Source organism: Sinocyclocheilus grahami, unplaced genomic scaffold (assembly GCF_001515645.1).
Source record: "Sinocyclocheilus grahami isolate Dianchi unplaced genomic scaffold, SAMN03320097.WGS_v1.1 scaffold99.1, whole genome shotgun sequence".
Classification (NCBI taxonomy): Eukaryota; Metazoa; Chordata; class Actinopteri; order Cypriniformes; family Cyprinidae; genus Sinocyclocheilus; species Sinocyclocheilus grahami.
The window spans coordinates 596,334-617,922 of NW_015505278.1; the positions used below are offsets into that span (position 1 = coordinate 596,334).

Consider the following 21,589-nt stretch of genomic DNA (forward strand, 5'->3'; position numbering starts at 1 on the left):
AACAATTCCAAAATATATCACATTACAAACGTAAAATATGTTCTGAATCAGGGTAGTTATTGGTAACAAACTATTAAAACTATTTTTTTGGTAACTAAAATAAAGCTGAAATAAAACAAAAAAATATTAGATGAAAAACAAACTTTTGTTTGTTTGTTTTGCCTTGGCAACTAATTAAAAAAAGTGTATGCTTAAGTAATAAAAGTACTCAAATAAAAATACAGAAATATAAAAAAAACTGACACTAATAAAAATCTAAACTCAAAATTACAAAAAAAAATTCAAATGAAAAATACAACAATACTGTAATGGTATATAAATACTACAAAAATAACATTGTTGTGAATGCAATTTAATGTTGAATTTCAAAAAGCTGATCGGTTTCATTAATTGAAGAGGCTGCTGACAAGTGGTTTTCAAATGGTTAATAGCATAGGGCATTTTGCTCATTCTTTTAGTAAATGAGAGAAAGCGAGAGAGACAGTCTGCTGACACATGCCATATTTATACAGTTCTACTTCCTGCTTTTCCAGCAGGAACAAGGAGACCAAAAAAAACAACAAATCCAAGTACACTCACCACATCAGATCAGCCATCACAACCCAGGAAAGAGAGCATAGGAGAGGGAACAGGGGGGAGACGAAAAAGCATAAGGTAAGAAAAAAGGGGCCAAGAAAAGAAAAGAAAGGAAGCAAGGTAAAGGGGCAGAGAGTGACTGAATGTAGTGGTGATTGGAAATCTGTGTGCGTCTTTTCTGTGTTCTGATAAGGAGTGTAACAACAGACGATTCACAGATGGAGAAAAATGCCAATCAGCACCCAGCCTCCACTAACACACACACACACACACACACACACACAGTAGATGGATGAAGGGACGATAGCAGACTGTCCACAACCACAGAGCAGCGAAGTGAGCGAGTAAGTGGAGAGAAAAAAAAAAAGCATGAGCGATTCCCCAAAGAACATTCCCAATCTCTCTAGAACCGAGTCAGGCGGGCAGGTGCTGCAGCCGACTGTACAGTTTGTTTCAGCGTTCCAGCAGCAAAGCTCCACAAACTCAAAATACAGCAAAACCAGCAGAAGGGTTTTATTTTAGGGTGAAGGTTACTTAGTTTTGCAGTTATTAAGCACCGTGACAAGGGTCAAATCTTCAGAGATTAATAAGCGCAGTTAATGATCACACTTGTGAGACATTTTACCAGCTGATGGCTTCACATCACTATTGGAAGCATTAGTCCCAAATACAGCATCAAAATCTACATTCATGGTGGGCATGGAAGCCATGGGATGAAGAGTGCTGCTTTCTAGACCTGAGAGTAACACACACATACAAAACATGGAAAGATGGAAAGATGTCACACAACACATCATGATTGTTGCTCTGTGAAAAAACTATGAAAGTGTTGCCTCATCTTTTGACCACTGATATTACTGGATCAGACTTGAGTGTATAACAGTGATGCACCGAAATTATAATTGTCATTTAAAATTTAATTTCAAATTCTCAAACATATTTTGCAGCCAGCATGTGTGTTCTACTGTTGAAAAGTTTGGGGACAGTAAGATTTTTTTTTAATACTATTCAGCAAGAGTGAAATAGTGAAGGGTGAAACAGTAAAGATATTAATGTAGTGTTACAAAAGATTTCCATTTCAAATAAATTTGGTTTTAAACTTTACATTTTTCAAAGAATCTTGAAAAAAAATTCATCACGGCTTCCACAAAAAAATTAAGCAGAACAACAACCATCCCCCAACTTTTGAACGGTAGTGTACATGACCTCTTTTCTTGGAAGATGTCACCAATCAGCCACTATTTAGATTGATTCCAGTGCTGCACAATTCATCAAAATAAAATCTGAGTAACAACATGGCTTATTAACGTAAAAAGGCTAATTAATCTAGTTAGTTTATAGTTTTGCACATGCCATTTCAAATGTGATTATGTCTTTTTGCCTGAAAATCTAAACAACAGCGATATGAAAATGTTAAATGTTCATCATATCAAAATTGTCAATCACAATGTGTCAAAATAATCACAATATAATATTTTTTTTGCAACCCAGTTAAACCTGGACCATTTCACATGCATATTTTCCCTCTACAATAAAGTTTCTGATAACAGTTATCATCCATCTGAGAATGCCAGTAAATGCATTTTTGTCTGAAAATGTCATTAAATACCATTTCAGCCAAAGCACTTGAAACAGCGAGTGTTCCAATAGTGGATTCCTATTATTATTGCATGATTTCTAATGTAAATAACAATTTACAGCTTAAATCACTGCTCTCCTTATTATTTAAGTCTTTCCCTTTTTTTAAACACCTTATCCCTCCATCTGTCTGCATTGGTGTGTCTTTGCACTGTTAGTAGTATATGTGGATCCCTGGAGACCCGAGTCTCGTTGTGCGTCTGGCTAGCCCTCGGCGCACCTGCCCACTAGCTGTAAAGTGCACGCTCTAAGTGCATACTGCGACCTACAAATCCTGGCATAGCTAAGAATCTGGCAGTGTGTCTACACTCTGCACCTTTTGTCCTCAATTCACACTAGCCCAGCAGATGCACTGAATTGCTGCAAATGAACCTCTGACACTCAGCACAGCTCCCAACCAGAGCCATAATCCCTCAGCGGAAAAGCACCCAAATCGGTCACACTTCTGAATATCTAAAACACTGTTCTAAATCTACACAACAGGATGGATGGGTATGGAGAACACAAACACAACAAAACATTAGTTAGGTTTCAAAACCTAGCAAGCTGCTTGGTCAGCTGTTTGGGGCATCATTGGGCATCATCTCAAATGACACACTTGATGTGGATTCCTCTAGAGTGAAGTCCACAAAATCGCCGGGTGTCTCATTTCTCATCTTATAATCTAGAAGAGTGCTCCTTATGCAATCATGATGCCCTTAATGCATATTTCTGCAAAGCGAACACCACTGCAAACTACTACCCAACAGTCTACAGCCATTATGTCACCAAAGTGTGAACACCAAGGGCTGTTAGGTAGCTTTTGGGACAGGGCTTACAAACAGCTTGTGAGGATTTGAAACAGACAATGTACATAGGAGTGAACTAGCAAGTGAACAAACAAATATGGATGGACATTTACTGCAATTTGCTCCCAGGTTTCGGCAGATGCTCCCCGCCTTTACCAGGCTGGCTCAGTCAGTAGAGCATGAGACTCTTAATCTCAGGGTCGTGGGTTTGAGCCCCACCTATTAGGTGTGCCCAACAATGGCCTAACGGTTAGAAAGTCAGACTTGTAAACCAAAGGTTGTGGGTCCGAGTCTCGGTACCAGCAGGGATTGTAGGTGTGGGGAGTGAATGTACAGCGCTCTCTTCCACCCTCAATACCACGACTGAGGTGAGACCCTTGAGCAAGGCACCGAATCCCCAACTGCTCCTCGGGTGCCGCAGAAAAAATGGCTGTTCAGGGTGTGTGTGTTCACTACTCACTGCTGCGTGTGTGTGCACTTGGATGGGTTAAATGCAGAGCACGAATTCTGAGTATGGGACTGCATACTTGGCTACACGTCTTGTAAGTTTCAAAGGATTGATCTGTTCTAAAGATTTTTCAGGGACTAAATCAGTGATCTAAAGTGGTAAAGCAATAGACATGGTATCGGTGATCGGATGTATGTATGTGGATGGAGTGGGCCGTACCTCCCCAGGCATTGCTGACGGTGGAGATAGGAGTGCACTGCACAGCAGGAACGAAGGCAGGCTGGAGGTCAAACAAGTCACTGGTGAGGTTTGGCATGCTGTACAAGAGAAACAGAGTTTAGTACAAAAGTAATACAATCAAATTCTACCACATAGACTGTGTATATTTAACACAGTACAAACTACAAGTAAGTTCAATAAACTTTAATAAGTAAAATTACAAGACATCTGATTACATTTCAAATATTTGGGGACAATAAGATTTTTTTTTAAAGAAATTAATACTTCTATTTAGCAATTAAATTAAACTGATCAAAAGTAAAGATTCTTCGAGAAATCATGAAAAAATAGTTATCACAAAAATAAATTACATTTTAAAATATATTAAATATATAATATAAAATCGTAGACTTCTAGATCATTGTACAACGTCTGGTAGAACTTAGTCAAAAGCAACTGGACTGTGATTTTCATTGTTTTCAAGGTGCTGCACCACCAGGCCAAGTGGCTTCATCAACTCACTTTAAAAAAGTGTGTCAGTTCTTTTTCTATATATGTCGACATCTAGTACTCCCCTTTCATACATAGTGTACAGCAGTCTAAATATGTTGTTTTTCAGTCTTTGTGTGTTCTGTAAAGGCTTTGAAGGGTTTGAAAACTAATCTGAAGCAGAGAGGCTGGGTATTATTCCCCTAAAAAGTGTCCAGTGATTTCCTTTTCACTTTGTCTATGCAGGCAACATTAAGAGATACTAGTAGTGAGCCCACTGCACAGTAATGGTTTGGTCTTTTTAAATCATCCCAAGGTCTTACAAAGACTTTTTCATTCTCACCAATGGCACATTTGGAGTATATCACTGAGCAGCTCAGAGCCAAAAAAGGGCAAACACCTCAAAAAAGCATTAAAAGCCAAAGCGTCCGTTCACTTCTTATGACAATCAACCTGTTGTGGGAGTTGCATCATCAGCGAGGAAGCTCCCACAACAATCATGAGATTCATGATGCCAACAGGGGTTTAAAACCAGCAAACAACCCAACAGTTGTCAAGTACATCAAATAAGTTTTACCAGACTGTGTAATATTGTACAGTATATACAGGTGCATCGCAATAAATTAGAACGTCGTGGAAAAGTTCATTTATTTCAGTAATTCAACTCAAATTGTGAAACTCGTGTATTAAATTAATTCAATGCACACAGACTGAAGTAGTTTAAGTCTTTGGTTCTTTTAATTGTGATGATTTTGGCTCACATTTAACAAGAACCCACCAATTCACTATCTCAACAAATTAGAATATGGTGACATGCCAATCAGCTAATCAACTCAAAACACCTGCAAAGGTTTCCTGAGCCTTCAAAATGGTCTCTCAGAGTTGAAATACTGATATCTAAATATAAATTTTAAGGTGGCAATCTCTTCATATTATCAGTCACAATTTTGTTATTTGATTAGTGACCTAGAAAGTATACTGAATCTTAAATATCTCTTAATTTGTCTGACATAAGCTTTCTTTATTTCAAAATAAAAACTTTATGTCCAGTTTAAAATGGTTCTGAATCCCAAAATCTCAGACTGGCGTATGCACAGTAGCACAGTGGTTCTTAATTCCAGTCCTCGCGTACCACCGCTGTGCACATTTGTATGTATCTCTTAGCACTTCAGACGTGTGTTTTCTTGGATATTCTGCCATGATTCCAGTTCGAAGGGAGCTTACGTTCCATTCAAAGAGCATTAAAGTGTGCGAGTTGTGAATTGAAAATTCTATTTATTTACAGAGCTATATGATGTCACACTTCTCTTGTAAGTTTCGTCTGTGTGTGAAGACACAACAGGCTGTGGTGTAGCGCAAATCAGTGAATAAATGTTCCAAAGTGAAGCAAAGAACACTGTGTAGGGACCATGTCAATCAGAACACAGTTCATCCATGGAGCTCTCTTCTAACGAGCTGGTTATATGAATCAGGTGTGTTAAATAAGAGACATGCATAATATGCAGAGCAGTGGCACGCAAGGACTGGAATTGAGCAATTTAGCATATATTGTAGATTTACTGAGTATTACTGTATGGTATAATATGTACTGCAGTCATGTACAGTATGTTAGTGACCTGTTTGTTGAGGGTGGGCTTGTGGTATTGGTGAACAGGTCCATGCCCGCAGTGTGGTTGTTGACACTACCCATAGACTGTGTGCTGGGTGAGGTGGAGGGCGTCTGCATGCTGATCTCCTTCAGATGCTGGTTCTATACAATCACAAAACACAGGAAGAAAACATTTAAAGAGAATGTAAACATGTAAAGACTGGGCTGCTCTGCTCATTCCTCCTGCAATGGTCACTATAGAGAATGACAGCACAGAGCATTTTCTTCAGCTGAGCTCTGTGAAATCAGACAGATTACAGCCACTCAGGCAGCTGAAGTGCCAGTCAGCTACAGCTCAGATCTGCTGTCCGTGTGTGTATTGTGGGTGTATAAGAGATGGCTGAAGTCAAAGAATATCTCCCAGGTCACACTTCCTTTGACAAAAACTAGCAGACTAGCTCAGAAACATCAACTACTGGAGTAGCCTAAACCAACTATATGAAAAGAACAAGAAAAGCCAATAAATCATCAACATTTAAAGCTACTTCAAGCCAAGAAAGTCACTAGAGCGAAACTATTTGATATCAGACCAACCAAAACCTAGAGTCTGGCCACTAGGCTTAAACCAATACTGTGTACGGTGTTCTTTACATGAGCAGCTCATGATCTTGTGTTTTTGGTATCGCTGTGACACTGTTCACAGTAAATGCTGCTCCACACAAACTTATCTCTAAATGCGCTCAGAGTTTGGGTCGCTTAGAACATGTATTTGGGAATACAAAATGTATCAACCATTTCCCAAACTTGTAATGAGAAGCACTGTTAAACCGACTGTTGTCAACAAAAGAAAATCTTCAAGAGCTGCCTGCGGATTTCTGCCCAAAAAAAAAAAAAAAAACCTTGAAGCTTTACTATTTGAAAATGAATTAAGACATTGATAAATATTAGTCATTTAAATTTTACAGTTGCACTCTAAAGTTATTATATTATTTTCCTATTTTCTCCTTTACAGTGAAATATATCAATAGACAAATTCTTCTCTTCTTCTTATTTTATTATTTTTATTTGGCAACAATCATAACAACAACAATTATTATTGTGTATAAATTTGTAGATATAATGATATGATTAAATGCGTAAATTATTATTATTATTATTATAGACATACCGATAGATAAATCACAACATTTGGGGCCAAATTTTATAGCCCTATAAACAAGCAAACCTGAAGCTTCTTTTTAATTTACTTTAAAATCACATTTTAAAATGTAATTTCTAATCAGAAAAATCACAATTTGATTTTTTTGCTCATACCACGCAGTCCTAGATTCTAGTTTCTACAGTGAGAGGAAGTAGGCTGCGACATGGCAAGGTTATATGCCCTTTACAGCAAAAAGAAAATGTGGGAAGAAAAGAAAACGCATAGAAAAAGAAAGTGATAGTGCTCTAAAATTCTGTGCGTGACCCTCCAGGAGTGTTGGGATCACAATCACAAAGAAACACCAGTTCAATTTCACACAAACTTATCCGAACATGAGCTGTGTAAATACTTTGGTGTTGGGACTTCGAAATTGCTTTGAATGTTTGAACTATTCAGATACAGAGCCACGGTGCATCTGAGGATACATTCCACACAACTGACGTGTGTGTCATTCAGTTTGTGTGCGTGTTGGTGTGAGCATTTGTGTCCCACAAGGTATGACAGTACATCCTGATGGGAACAGAGAAGTTTGATTAACCCCGCTGACCACTTACTGCTGGAGGCTAATCATTAAAGGTACAGTACAAGGGCGTATTCTGTAAACACACATACACTTGTATGTGTAGAACAAAATGTTCCCATAACAGCAGCCAAATCTCAATTGCAAAAAACTTCTCTGGGTGGAGCTGGGATATGCCTTTGCTCTATATGCTCTTTATATTCTACACAGAACCAAGGGCTAACATCACTTCCTGTCTACACTTTAAACTTAATTAGCAATCAAAACATGTTCATTCACAGACCATAATAGGATTGATTGTAACCCACCTTGAGAGCTTGCAGACGGGCTTGCTCCTCCTCCAGGGCCTGTTGTTTCTCCTTCTCGTCCATCCTGCTGGATGAGAAGGAGAAGGACATGCCCGTGTTGGACAGGGACGACACCGCATTGGACAGAGTGTTGGCTCTACAAACAAAAACACAGATAAACACAGTAGTGAGATTTCCCTATCAGTTCTTTATTTAAGAGCTGATAAATGTAGCACTATTCATTAGACAAGTGTTTCCCAACCTTTTTTTTAGTCGCGGCACCCTTTGGAAATTTTAACAAACTTGTGGCACCCTACAAAATGAATTGTATCACAATATTTGAATTTCTAACTTCGATATGATAATTTGAAAAGTATAGATATTCGGTACAACAGGGAAGAACTGCAGAATATAATGTCATACAGATATTTTTAATATTATTTAAAAAATGTGTCCATCAATGGTGGCAATCAGTAGGCTAATTTCTAATGAAGAGACCAATTTATATGACAGATTTGAATGTAGGCTTTTATACATATGTAAACATTATTTAATTACCATTATAACTAGCTATGTCACAAATTTTTGCTCACTCAGTGTTTTTTTTTATTTTACAGTGGGGTAATTTTGGTGCAGTAGCACGAGATTGATTTCAAACTTTGAATTGAATAAAAAATGACAAGCAAGCAGTCAGTAACAAAATAAGAACAAATAAAGAAATTAATAATGATAGCACAAATAAAAAATAACGACAGGCCTTCGAATTAAATAATTTTTTTTTTTTTTTTACCAGTTATCCAAATAATGTTTAGACCTAGAAAGCTATTATTATCAGAACACGTGAGCATAACATAGCGGTTAGCAGATCAATGAATGAGAGGGCAGCATTACCAGAGTTGCCCATATACCACACCATGTTACAACACAGTAACACAGAAACAATACTGTACTACATCGATGTTTCCTGTTGACTCAATTTTTGAGTGGACTTTGCTGTTCCAATTCGCATGAACAGTATACGAGTGGAGCGATTGAGCGGAGCGCACACGCGCAACTACAAAAATGAAAAAGGAGAAGAATAACTTCACAGATTTATGCCCAAACAGGGCTGTACAGAGTGATGCTGGATTGTTTGGATCTGTAGGATTTCAAACCTGTTGTCAGCGGAGAGCTCCTTGGTTTTCTTTCCCTCCAAAGAGGCCAGGTGCTGCTCAAGAGCCTCCAGGAGACTGCTGGGAGCCTGCAGGAGAAAGAGACGAGTCAAGAACTCAATGAGAACATACAGCACCAGTTTAAAGAAGACACACTCACACGGTCAAACACACTTACACACACACACCTACTCGATCCACCTGAGTTTCAGCAAATAATAACAGGAGCATGCTTTAAGCTTTTAGTAAGAGGCGTACAGACAAAGCATAAACAAGCACAAAAAAACAAGAGAGAGGAAGAGTACAAATTCGAAAGAGAGGAAGTGACATGCACAGGGGAAGATCCAAACCTCAAACGCATGACAGACCCATGAGGTCACTGATATATCTCAGTATTGGACCATGACATTAAACACTTTACACTGGCTTTTGGAACTAGTACTTTGGGGTTTCGGTGAGAATTTCTTGTGCTGAGTCGCAAATCTAGCTAAAACCTTCCACTGAGCCCTTTATACCGATCTAGGATTTGTTTCTTTTGAAAAGAATTATCTTAACAACTACAAGAGGAAGAATTACACAGGTCCCAGATCAGCAAACACGGGATGTGTATGTTAGCACTTAAGAGCGCACACACATCCCGTGCTGCTTCATTCAAATGAGAGCAAATGTTAGCACAAGCTCACAGCTCATGGTTGGTGAAAAGAGCAGGCGCTTTGTGCCAAGTTTCCAGAACAGACAACCCATGTAAAAACTGCTCTTATGGACTAAGGGTAAGGTAAGCTCTTCGACTGAGCCTAGCTGGCAGCGCTGGCCAACATGTCTGGATCTGATCTAGGTTGGCTTTTTCTCCACATCGCTGAGAGGGCAGATTGGGTTTGATCCATTCCACAGAAAACAGAAGCCAAAAGAGAGGGGGAAAAACACATATGCAGCAGTCTACAATTCAAATAGAACTAAAAATTTACATTTCGGGCTAAGCGGGAAAATGTATTACCTTTCACAGAAGTGAGATAAAAAAGAAAGATGAAAGTGTAACAGCTTTTAATTTGCTCCTTTCCTGTCTGATTTGATTTCCTCAGAGAAGACACGGCATGAACAGGCTTTTGATTAAGTGGCTACATTATAGATGTGCGTCCGGCTACGCAAAGGAAAAAGCGAGGTTATATGAATACTTCAAGCTTACAAACGTAAGGCTGCTGGGCAGTTTTCTCACGTAAAGGAGAAACAGGGCATTGAGTAAAACATATAGCTCTTACAAGAGCTCCACTTTTATGGTCAGGGGGTTCGCAAGCATGAAGCTGTCATGCAACCCAGCAGGAGATTTGCTTTTATGCTGATCTAAGCTAACGATTTGATCAAACTATAAAGAGACAACTGCACATCTGGTCTCAGATCAGCAGAAAAAGCGATGTACAGCCATGCCAGCAAAGTGACGGGGCAGAGGCCACATTCAATCAGTTAGCCTGGTTTTAAAGGGATGAATCCGCTGATGCAGTCAGAAACAAACCAGGGCTGAGAGATATAGCTAAAAAATGACCTCAATATTTACTTTTTGATGATATTTGATCTCAACATACACAGTATGTATTTGCTCTAAAATGACTTTTAATTTAAGGAATAATCATTGACTAAACCAAGATTCTGACTCAAAATACAGTAAAATGTAGTTAAAAATAAATAACTAAAAAGCATGTTTTAAGAATGTTTTTCATTAAATGAACGTTGATTTTTATAGAATCCTTATTACATAATATATGTTATATAATTATATGGAACAATGCAACAATATATATTATTAAATTATAATATTTACCCTCATATTATTCACAGAAACATTATTTTAGTTTTATGTTTATGTGTTTAATCAGACATGTCAGTTTTAATTGTCATATGCCCCTGGTTTAAATAGCAAATATTTTCATTACAATTGTAAAATATTACTGCATTTATAGTCAGTGCAAAACTGGTAAAATTGGATGGCCAAAAAAATTTGTATATGTTGTCACTATTTGATATATCACCCAGCACTAGTAGTAGCACAGGTTATGTCAAATACAAGCAGTGCATATAACCCACCACCTACAAGGTAAGATCCTCTAGTTGTCTGAAAGGAACAATAAACAACGTGTTACGGCAGGGGAATAAACCTCTCATTCAATACAGTGTGTTAACCCCACTCAACACTCAATGTCAACACTCATACAAAGACATCAAATTTGATGTCTCCACAAAATCATACTGAAATAGTGTGATCATCACTAAACACACATTTGAGAGGGAAATAAACAGAGAGAGGAGTGTTTGGTAACTTCTATCAAGCTCTACCACAAGTCTTGACGCTATTAATATTAAGTCTGACTTTTTAAACCAAACAGGAGAGAGGACAGGAGACAGGACGTCCAAAAAACAGTGAGCATGGGTACAAAAACAGCATGTAAGACAACAAGAGAGAGGACGAGGACAGGTGCAACACAGAGAGAAAAGAAGGAAGGGAGAGCGGTGGTACGATGGACGACAGCAGCAGCGTAGTGAGGAAGTAGAGGAGAAACAGAAAGTGGAGATGAAATGTACACTGACCTGAGTGAGATCTGGGATGTCACCCTGATCAATCCCAACTTGCTGTGTCAAACAAAACAAAACAAAAACGGTAAACAAACAAACGAGGGGAGGGAGGAGGAATCAGAAAAAGAACAAACATGAAGGATCATTACCTCATGCAATGACTAAAAATGAAAGAAATAAAAATAACAGAGGTGTGGCATGCCGAGAGCCACAGAGGATCAATGGGAACGGACACAGACATTGATAATGTCTCACACGGCTGACTGTGGCGTGTGGAGTGGTTAACATTCAAAAACTATTTTTACAAATGATGACTTTTAAATGAGACCCGGTGGAGGTTAAAAAACAAACAAACAAAGGCAATTTAGACAAGAATCTCACATGGTGATGGACATTGTTCTTAGAGACTCATTGTCAAATCAAATCCCTGAGATATTTGATGCATCAGAAGAAAATCTGCATCTGGAAATAAAACCAGACTGTCTAATGCCTGGCTGGATGGACGGAGGGGAGGTGAGAGAAAGAAGGCAGCAACATGGAAATTCATCAGTGTCTAAGAGAGAGGTGGGAGTGAGAGTCCTATTAGCACCAAACACAGATCTACATTTGGGCCAGAGGGACAGAGAGACAGGACTCTCAAGCCATGGGAATCCACAGTAGGAAAGACAGCCGTCAACGGCTACAGGAAGAATAACAGGAGAGAAACAGCTCTTTCCACACTGTATAAAGCAATCTTAGTGAGGTACACTGCCCCACACTTTGGAGCTATAACTTTGCATAGATTTTCCATAGTTTATCCAGACATTCATGATAACTGGATAAGGATTTTATTTATATAGTTGTGGAGATAGCTGGGGGTTAATTTTCGCATGTACAGTACCATTCAAAAATATGGGGTCGGTAAGATTTTTTAATGTTTTTGAAAGAGATTGTGAAAAATTATTACAACTTACAAATGATTACAACTGTTTTCTGTTCTAATATATTTTAAAATGTAATTTATTTCTGTGATGGCAAAGATGAATTTTCAGCGGCCATTACTCACATGATCTTTCAGAATCACTCCAATATGCTGATTTGGTGCTCAAGAAACATTTCTTTGTATTATCAATGCTGAAAGCAGTTGTGCTGCTTAATATTTGTGGAAACCCTGATATTTGTAGAAAGTTCAACAGAACAGCATTTATTTTAAATATATTTTTTTATAACAATAATTTGCAAATAGAAATCTTTGGTAACATTATATATGCATTTACTGCCACTTTTGATAAAAATGAATGTGTCTTTGCTGAATAAAAGTATTAATTCTTAAAAAATAAATCTTATAAACCCCAAACGTCTGAACGGTAGTGTATGTCAGGTAATACGTAAGTTAATAAACAAACAATTGTACATGGTGTACAACTGCACCCAATGAGACCCTCAATCAGCAGACTGATGTTATAATGCTGATTTCAGTCTCTTTTTAGCCATTGCAATATTTTAGAAAAACTACAACAGAGGTCAGTTTAACCTCGATTCAAACAAAGGATGAAACTTAGTGCTATCCGAATCACTTCTGGCAGAAGAGGCACATGTATATGTTTATGGACTCATTCCATGAGGACTGTGCAATGCATTGCAGTGCCAGAACACTAAATATATGGCATCCGTGCATGCATCAATCCAGAGAATATGAATGCCAGAGCATTGTAGGATGGAGAGATATGACAGAGAGAGAGAGAGAGAGAGAGAAATTGTTGGGGCAGAGGGGTCGTTGAACCAGTCTAATCTCAGACCTGTCATATCGAAACACTGTGTGTGTGTGTGTGTGTGTGTGTGTGTGTGTGTGTGTGTGTGGGTTTGTGTGTATTGCACTGGTACCTCAGCCACTTTAAGAAACTCTGACAGCTTGGTCATCCTGTACAGAAACTTCTTATAGATGTCCAGAGCATCTTTACACTGGTTTTTCTTCATATCAAAGTATTTCTCTGAAACAGCAGCACAAGAGATATAGAGAGAAAGAGAGAGAGAGAGAGATGGGGAGAACAGAACGATTAAGCAGAGAAGCTCAAACAGATAAAGACTGCAATTACCCATCAGAGGACTGTCAAAACACTCTGGGCTGTTTGAAAGAGACAGGGGCATATAAAAGCTGCTGTAATGGTTCGCTCAAGGACAACTAGCACTCCTTTGCTTCGCAAAGCAAACACGCTTGTTGATCTTGTGCAGACTGACCACAAAGGAGGGTAACGTTAAGTTAACCATTAAATATTGTTGTGGACGAAGTATTAAGATCCTTTACCTCATAATGTATAAAGCACTAATACCACACTGTAAAAATACTCTGATACAAGTAAAAGTCCTGCATTGAAAATGTTACTTAAGTATAATCAGGTATAAACATTACTTAATGTAAGTATAATCAGGAAAATTGATTTAAAGGTTTAAAAGTGAACTGGGACTATTATACTATTATTTATTATATCATTAGATTATTATTCCTATAACGTTAATGCACATCAGCAACTCACCAGGAACACCAACAATCTCAGACACCTTGGTCCACGCATCATGTTTTTAAATTTATGTCCCTGTACGTCATAGATTATTGGGAAACCCGCCACAGCAGTAATCAACCTCTCCTCCATTTTGCTTGGGAACTAATGTGGTCGGAACCAAAGTTTACAGGACTGCGTTCTCTGGAATCCTCTCAAGCGGTGGACTTCTACGTTCCGATTGGTTGCCGCCGAACCGCGTCATAGCTCATTACCATAAAGTTGACCTGATTTCAACTCTCCTCGACGCCCTCAACGTCCATATCGCCGGACGCCGGCTCACATTGAAAATGAATGACTTCCGGCCACTTTGACGCTCTCGACGGCGGCGGTGTGAACGCACGGTAATGCATTTTTAGACCATCAACCTAGACGGCCGTATGTCACAACATAAAAAAATACAACAATAAAAATCATGGAAAAGTTAATGACTCAACGACTGAATAATTAGTGCTCAAACAGAGTAAAAAGCAACAATAGCTGAAGAGGAATTAAAGCCTCATTTCTTCTAGACTATTAAGGGGTCACACACTGGATGTGAAGTGCAACATCAGGTCAAAGACAGGACAAAGCACAAGGTTCCAACACTGTGTTGCTCTGAATGTGTGAGCACAAAGTCAACTCCTCATGAGATTCAAGAACAAGACTTAACCAGAGGGAGTTGCTTCAGTAATATTTGTTTGCATGCTTATAATTTAGCGCCATGCCTGTGACCGTGGCTATATTCAGGGGAAGAAACAAGTGAAAAATAGTCAAAGTAAATAACTAAACTATATGCTGTAGACACAACAAATAAAAACAAAACGTATAAAATGTTTTGGAAAGCTCATCTTTCATAAATTTAAAACTATATCTGGCCTCACTTGATCACAATCTTTTTTATAAGAATGAACTGAAAAGTAACAAGCTAAAGTTAGAAGCATCAAATATGCTTCCAAGATATTGGGCTCTGGAACAAAAAAGGCATAAAAAAGGATCTTCATCCATTAACAAAAACTTGTGTGTTAGTCTGGAGAGGCCTATTGGACAGCAGATGTAGATAATATGGTCCCACCAATTTTCAAAATATAGACAACATTTTCTACCAACAACAGGACTGATTTGTGCTACACAGATGCAGTTTATTTTGGATAAAAGTATCTCAAACTATTGATTAATTTGTATAACGTACTGGAAGACCTGAGCTCTTGTGGTTCAACTGCACTGTTCTTTGCTCAGAAAGCAGTAACCCCTAAAGTAGAGTGTGCGAGTAGGATGCTCTCCAGAGTGCGAGGGAGTGAATTACTCTTACCCAGTAGGTTGATAACACCCTCATTATAGGCAGCAAACAGACGGATGGAGTCTTTGAAGAGCAGCATGAAGGCAGCGTTGATCACTCCGTTAGTCAGCTCATTAGGGTTAGCCTACGGACACACATCCACAGGAGAGAGTCCACATTATACCAAATTGCTTGGACTGAATCAACATCAGTGTTGATCTGTTAAAATAGGGAAATTAATATTTTTATTCATAGCAAGGGTGAATTAAACAGATCAAATTCATAGTAAAGACATTTATAATGTAACAAAAGGATTAGTTTCCACTTAAATGCTGTTCTTCTGAACTTTCTATTTGTCAAAGCATTCAGAAAAAAATGCAAGAAATTAAACTGGATCAAGGTTTACACAAAATAATATTAAGCAGCACAACTGTTTCAACATTGATAATAATAAAAAAAATGTTATTTGAGCACCAGATCAGATGATGTTATAATGATTTCTGAAGGATCATGCAACACCGAAGACTGAAGTAATAACTGCTAAAAATGAAGCCGTCCTTAAAACAGGAAACAGTTGTTTTAAAATGTTAATAATATATAACAACATTACAGTTTATATTGTATTAAATAAATGCAGTCATGGTGAGCATAAGAGACTTCTTCCAAATACATTTAAAAAATCCTTCCGACCCCAAACTTGCAATAGTATATGAATGTTTTTTTCCTTAAATTGGAGGTTTAGCCAGTAAAAAAATAAAGACAAGATAACGTCAATTATATAAAAACAAATAAATACATTCTGATTGGATTTGAATAATTGGGAAGCTTTAAATCATACATGCATGATCTCCATCACAAACCTGGAAATCCAGCAGCGCGTCCAGCTGGTTTTGAATGATAGGCAATGTTTTGATCAGCTTCTCTGTGTTCATGGTACGCATGACTCCATCAATACTGCACCACAAACAGATAAACAACCAATCTTATTTAGCGCTTAAAAAAATCAGCTACTTAATCAGCTTTTAAAAACAACTTAATTATCGGAGTAATGAGCTAGCCTGATTCGATTGTGTCCTGCTGAGACCAGGTGTTTGAACACAATCTTGACTCTAGGCAGACAATATTAAGGAGGCAGAACTGAGGTTTACCCACCCTCTCTTCATCTTGGTAAAGTCCACAGCCACCAGCCTATAGGAAAGGGCTTTTTCATTGAGATATCTGCTGTACCGTCTGATGAATGTGGACATGTCATAGCCTGAGGGAAAGATCGAGGGGTTTATCATCAGTGTGTGTGTGTGTGTGTGTGTGTGTGTGTGTGCGTGCGCGTGCGCGTACAATGCTTTAGAGACAGGAAAGGTGTTCATGTTTCTTACCTTGCAATGCACCTTTATCAAGGAAATTGTTCAGATTGAAGAGCGTGTTTCTTGAGGCCAGATACTGAATGAAACGCTGTGGGTACAGAGAACAGATCATCAAAATGCTGACACAAAAATATAAAGTCATATACTAGATGTGATTCTGCAGCTCTTAATCTGTCAGAATGCGGGAGCGACTTCATCCCTGACGTGTGGAAACTCCCCGCTGCTGAATTTGCAGTACACAGTGTGAAATCTAGACCTGTATACAAGACCAGACTCTTCTGAGTTCTCTTTGAGCTGCCAAGTATGTCTGCTGCAGCTCCCCTCCTCCATCCAGCCCCATCCCACCAGAACAGAGCAAAGAGAAGCACACAGTGTTCTGGATGCTGTTGAGAATGGACATGATGGGAGTTTTGGGAATGCAGTAGATTTATACTACTACTAGCATGCTACTAGGATGCATTCATGCTTGTCATGACATACATGACAGGAAAACAGAACCTTTACACTGACCTCAAAACCAATCATACTCTTTTGCGATCTGATCACAAAAATCATATTCGGAGATTAGAAAATGAAGTAAGTGACTATGCAAGTGACTACATCTCATTTAGTGACTATATCGCACACAAAGTTCTGCCCACTCACCTGTCAATCAACCACAGGGTTAAAATTCTTGATCTAACTAAAGTAGAGAAAGATATTTTCTGCCGTATTGTGATGCCCATTTGAGTGAAACATTCTTTTGTAGGATTGGGGCTCGGTTATGTCTATTGATCGTTGATTGGATTGAGGCAGACCTGAATGCTTGCAGTCGATTGAAAGAAAAGGACAGGATTTAAACTGACTAAATAATTGGAGAAGTCCGGCATACATCACCAAAGTGAAATATGTAGTTTCACCAGATGAGCAAGTTACGAATTTTTAATTAAAAATTATGAGGTAAAAAAAATATTTTAGAAAAGCATGTATGCTGGATGAGTCATTCACAATAATATCAATAATACGCATTTAGCAAATAGGATGGTGATTTTAAATTTCATGCTTACTTTAAACTTTACTGATTATGTGCATCTTGAACACAGTTGTTAAAAGGATGCTCCGCCCAAAAATGAAAATTCTCTCATTATTTACTCAACCTTATGCTGTGTCAGATGTATATGAATTACTTTTTTCAGATGAACACAAAGATATTTAGAAAAATAATCAATTTCTGTGAGGTGGGGCTCTCAAATTTGATGCATCACAACGTGCTGACGTTTAATTCACACAAACTCTCGTGTGCGACTTTGGTTTATGGTTTAAAAAGTTTAAAATATTAGTATTTTTCTCACACACACACACACACACAGTACATCCCCGCATCTCACTCTATTCTATTCCTATTCCATCATCTATAGCACAACTGTACATACAAATTATTTTAATTATATATTTTTTTCCTATTTATATTTACATATGTGTGTATTTTTACTCTCATCTTATTTTTATTGTCTGTGTGTTGTTGTTGTCTCTGTGTACTGGAAGCTGGAAACAAATTCCTTGTATGTGCAAGCATACTTGGCAATAAAGCTCTTTCTGATTCTAATACACACACACACACATTTGACATTGCATCAACAGACATTTATTCATCAATCGGGCTAGTATGGATTACTGTTATGAAGAGTCAACTTTTTATTTAATTATCTTTTTATTTTTTACTTTTCTAAACAATCTTTGTGCTCCACAGAATAAAGTAACTGGGACGGCACATCTGGGACAGCATGAGGGGTGAGTAAATGATGAGAGAATTTTCAGTTTAGGGTGGAGCATCCCTTTAAAGGGGTCCTATTATGCTTTTTCACTTTTTCAACTTTAGCATCAAAAGCATAAAAAAAGAGCATAAAAAAGATCTGCAAAGTTGCAAAGCTCAAAATCCACTTAAAAATGAGATATTTTATTTAACAGAAATCACTTTTCAAATATTTTTTTCGTGGGTTTAAATCGCGCTCAAATTGATTTGATTCTGACACAATATTTACACTGAAGCTTGCAGGCGGCTATGGTAAGGGGCATGACATTTCCTGACCAGGCGCCGAGTGCTGCCAATCACAACACACACTGGCCCAGCTAACCAATCACAGCACACTTCGTATTTCAGAAGGCGGGCCTTCATTTGATACAGGAACTATTCGAGCCGTTCATGCCAGACTGAGGAGAGACTCGAGGTGTTGTAATAATGTAAAATATGTGAAAAATAATGTCTTTTTCGAACAACCTAGTATGAGAGCCTGTTCTAGTACACCCCCAAAACAAAATCAAGACTTGATGAAACAAATGATTATTGAGTAAATCTGAATGGAACAAATTGCGCTTCCTAGAAACTGTATTTGTCAATGTCCTTTACAATACACTACAAAGTTATCAGTCCCACACCGAGTATAAACCAGAATGCAGTAAGTGTTACCTTGATCTTATTTCATAAATCAGTACACCAGAGAAAAAGAGTCAGCAGGAAACCGTTTTTACATACTGGGATGGAGCCTCAGGCTTGTTTCATCCCAGGGGAGAACCAGCATGAGGACCTGGTGACAGGCCCTGCAGTCAGGCAAAATCTGCTTGGCACAGAGGAATGAAATAGTCCTGGCAGGGGCCATTTTCAGCCGGTGGCAAAAGTATTCAAAGGTTGAGAGTCACTGAAATCACAGAAGGGTCCTAAAATGCATCTGAAGGAAGGGGAGGCTTAAAAATATGCTGCATTCCTAGAGCTCTGCTTAAATTGTCGGATTAAGAGTGGTGACCCACTGAACGGTAGGCTGACAGTCTGGTGTGTATATAGAAGGAAAGGGGCCACCCACTCTTTGAAAGATCAATGATCTCTGATCTTAAAGAAGCTCTTGGTGTGGGGTGGTCCTGGTCATGTGATTGTGGCTTTGTGTGAAGTTCCTCATTCTATTTAAAAATTTGTTCAGCCAAACGGTAAAAATTCAGCTGCATTTTAACAATATACAAAAAAGGACAATGGCAGAATAGTGATCTAACACTGGGGATCAGAGTATGTGAGTGGAGCGAGGAGTGAAGCGGCGTGATTTTTGACTTGAGCGAGGAGTGGATTTTTTTTAAAGCAAAGTAGGCTTGCCACGATAGACGGTGTTGACGGTGATACCGTTGTTAAGCCGCAACACCGGTTACGTCACTTGCCCACCGCGGCACCGACCCCCACCGTCATTTTGATTTTTTAATAGTAATAAAAATAATTTAGTTCAGTAAAAGAACAGACACTACAATTAAAAAAATGAACGTGGCTGCTCAATACAGCGTGCCGATAACGACAGTCGCATCACAGATCAGATTTAATTTCTCCAGTGAGGAGAGTGAGTCGAGCTGACTGACAAGAAGAGTGGGGTGAGACGGACAAGACGACCGCGGATGATTTAGTTTTAAAACGAAATGCAAAAGCCCCTGTTTGGCAGTATTTTGGATTTTGAAAAGCCTGTTGACTTTTGCCGTTTATCTAAGGTGATTTTGGAAGTTTTTTAAACATTCGTTTATTATTTAATTGGTTCCACAGTGTTTGCTGATTTTTACTTTATTTAAACTTTGTGTAATTTATTTATTTTATTTGACATCAAGGTGTATGCCGTGCCTCCAAGCTTTCTTATTCGTTTTGCTAATAAACTTTCCACGTTTCTTATTTATTTGGTTATATATTATACGTTTACTTATATTAGGCATAGCCTGCCCTATAGCATGGTGTATTTTTATTCATTTTGTTAATAAAAGTTCTGTGTTTTATATATAGGCTAAAGTGAGTTTGACGTTGTATTTTGATGTTGCATTCAAGCAATTGACGCCGAATTGCCGCTAATTTGAAAATCCGCACAGTGCTTTTACAAGCTATTTAAAAGCGAAGGAAAGCGAGGAAAAGAGGGAAAATTCAAACAAACTAAAAACAAACAATTGCAGGCATTAGCTAACCTGAAATGGTTTCACCGTGGGGGCAGGGGCGTTCCCTCTTTTCCTTCGCTTTTAAATAGCTTGTTGTAACGAATCAGCTCATGACAGGAAATATGAATAATTAACCATAACTAGTTATAATTAACTATTCATATTTTAGATCCGCTGTAGATATTTAGCTGACCTCTCAGGGTCAACTGTCTTGTCAATTCTAAGAACGTTAATGGTGTTACGCATTCCGGGGAGAAGGGTTCATGGGTCCTCATATGGCTTTTTTAAATGAGGGGGGTTACAGAGTATTTGTTAAATATAAAAACAAAATATATATTGTGTGTTTGATTGGTCCAGACGCTACATTGTAAAAGCGGCATGCACATTTTACTTTCACTTTCAAATAGCGGCAATTCGGTGTCAATTGCTTGAATGCAACAAAATCCAACGTCAAACTCACTTCAGCCTATATATAAAACACAGAACTCATATGATGTTGCTAAAAAGAACATTATTTTGTGTATTTGGTGTAATAAAATGTGTTTATGTGGTTTACGGTTCAAAAAACACATTATTTTCCACATACTGTACATTATTGCTTCTCCTCAATGCCCCACCTTTCTGAAACGCATCGATTTTTACAAAGCTCATCGGTCTGAAAAGCGAGGTGTGCTCTGATTGGCCAGCTATCCAGTGCGTTGCGATTGGCCGAATACCTCAAGCGTGTGACGGAAATGTTACGCCCCTACCATATTGTGATGCCTTGTCACGGCCGGAGCAACGAGACAAAAACATTAAAACCCATTATAAACGAGGCATTTGTTGCATCCAGTGGGAACATAATTACTGATTATAATGACTTATACGGTCTGACTTATACTGTCAAAACCATGTCTGCATTTGTGATTGGAGAAATGACAAATAACAAGCGCTACTCTACACTGCTCAAAAATCACGTTTGAATCGTCAGTGGCAAATTCTTTAAATATAAAAAACGTACTTACAGTCTGTGAGTCAGAACAGCCGGCATTGTAGTCTA

The 21,589-nt window shown here is 38.3% G+C and overlaps 1 protein-coding gene across 4 annotated transcripts in view; it reads right to left on the reverse strand.

The window, feature by feature from the left end:
- The window catches only part of LOC107588138 (phosphatidylinositol-binding clathrin assembly protein-like), a 75,840-nt gene that overhangs the window by 11,487 nt on the left and 42,764 nt on the right, over nucleotides 1-21,589 (reverse strand). For 2 of the 4 annotated variants that reach the window (XM_016276146.1, XM_016276147.1), the window contains exons 3-13: nucleotides 16,636-16,711; nucleotides 16,415-16,517; nucleotides 16,123-16,216; nucleotides 15,296-15,407; nucleotides 13,331-13,437; nucleotides 11,483-11,524; nucleotides 8,909-8,994; nucleotides 7,776-7,911; nucleotides 5,775-5,908; nucleotides 3,670-3,767; nucleotides 1,202-1,312 (exon numbers count right to left, since the gene is read on the reverse strand). In XM_016276146.1, the coding sequence (XP_016131632.1) occupies nucleotides 1,202-1,312; nucleotides 3,670-3,767; nucleotides 5,775-5,908; nucleotides 7,776-7,911; nucleotides 8,909-8,994; nucleotides 11,483-11,524; nucleotides 13,331-13,437; nucleotides 15,296-15,407; nucleotides 16,123-16,216; nucleotides 16,415-16,517; nucleotides 16,636-16,711 (1,099 nt within the window). The remainder of the gene's footprint in view (nucleotides 1-1,201; nucleotides 1,313-3,669; nucleotides 3,768-5,774; nucleotides 5,909-7,775; nucleotides 7,912-8,908; nucleotides 8,995-11,482; nucleotides 11,525-13,330; nucleotides 13,438-15,295; nucleotides 15,408-16,122; nucleotides 16,217-16,414; nucleotides 16,518-16,635; nucleotides 16,712-21,589) is intronic. The other 2 variants (XM_016276148.1, XM_016276149.1) reach the window with 2 other exon arrangements.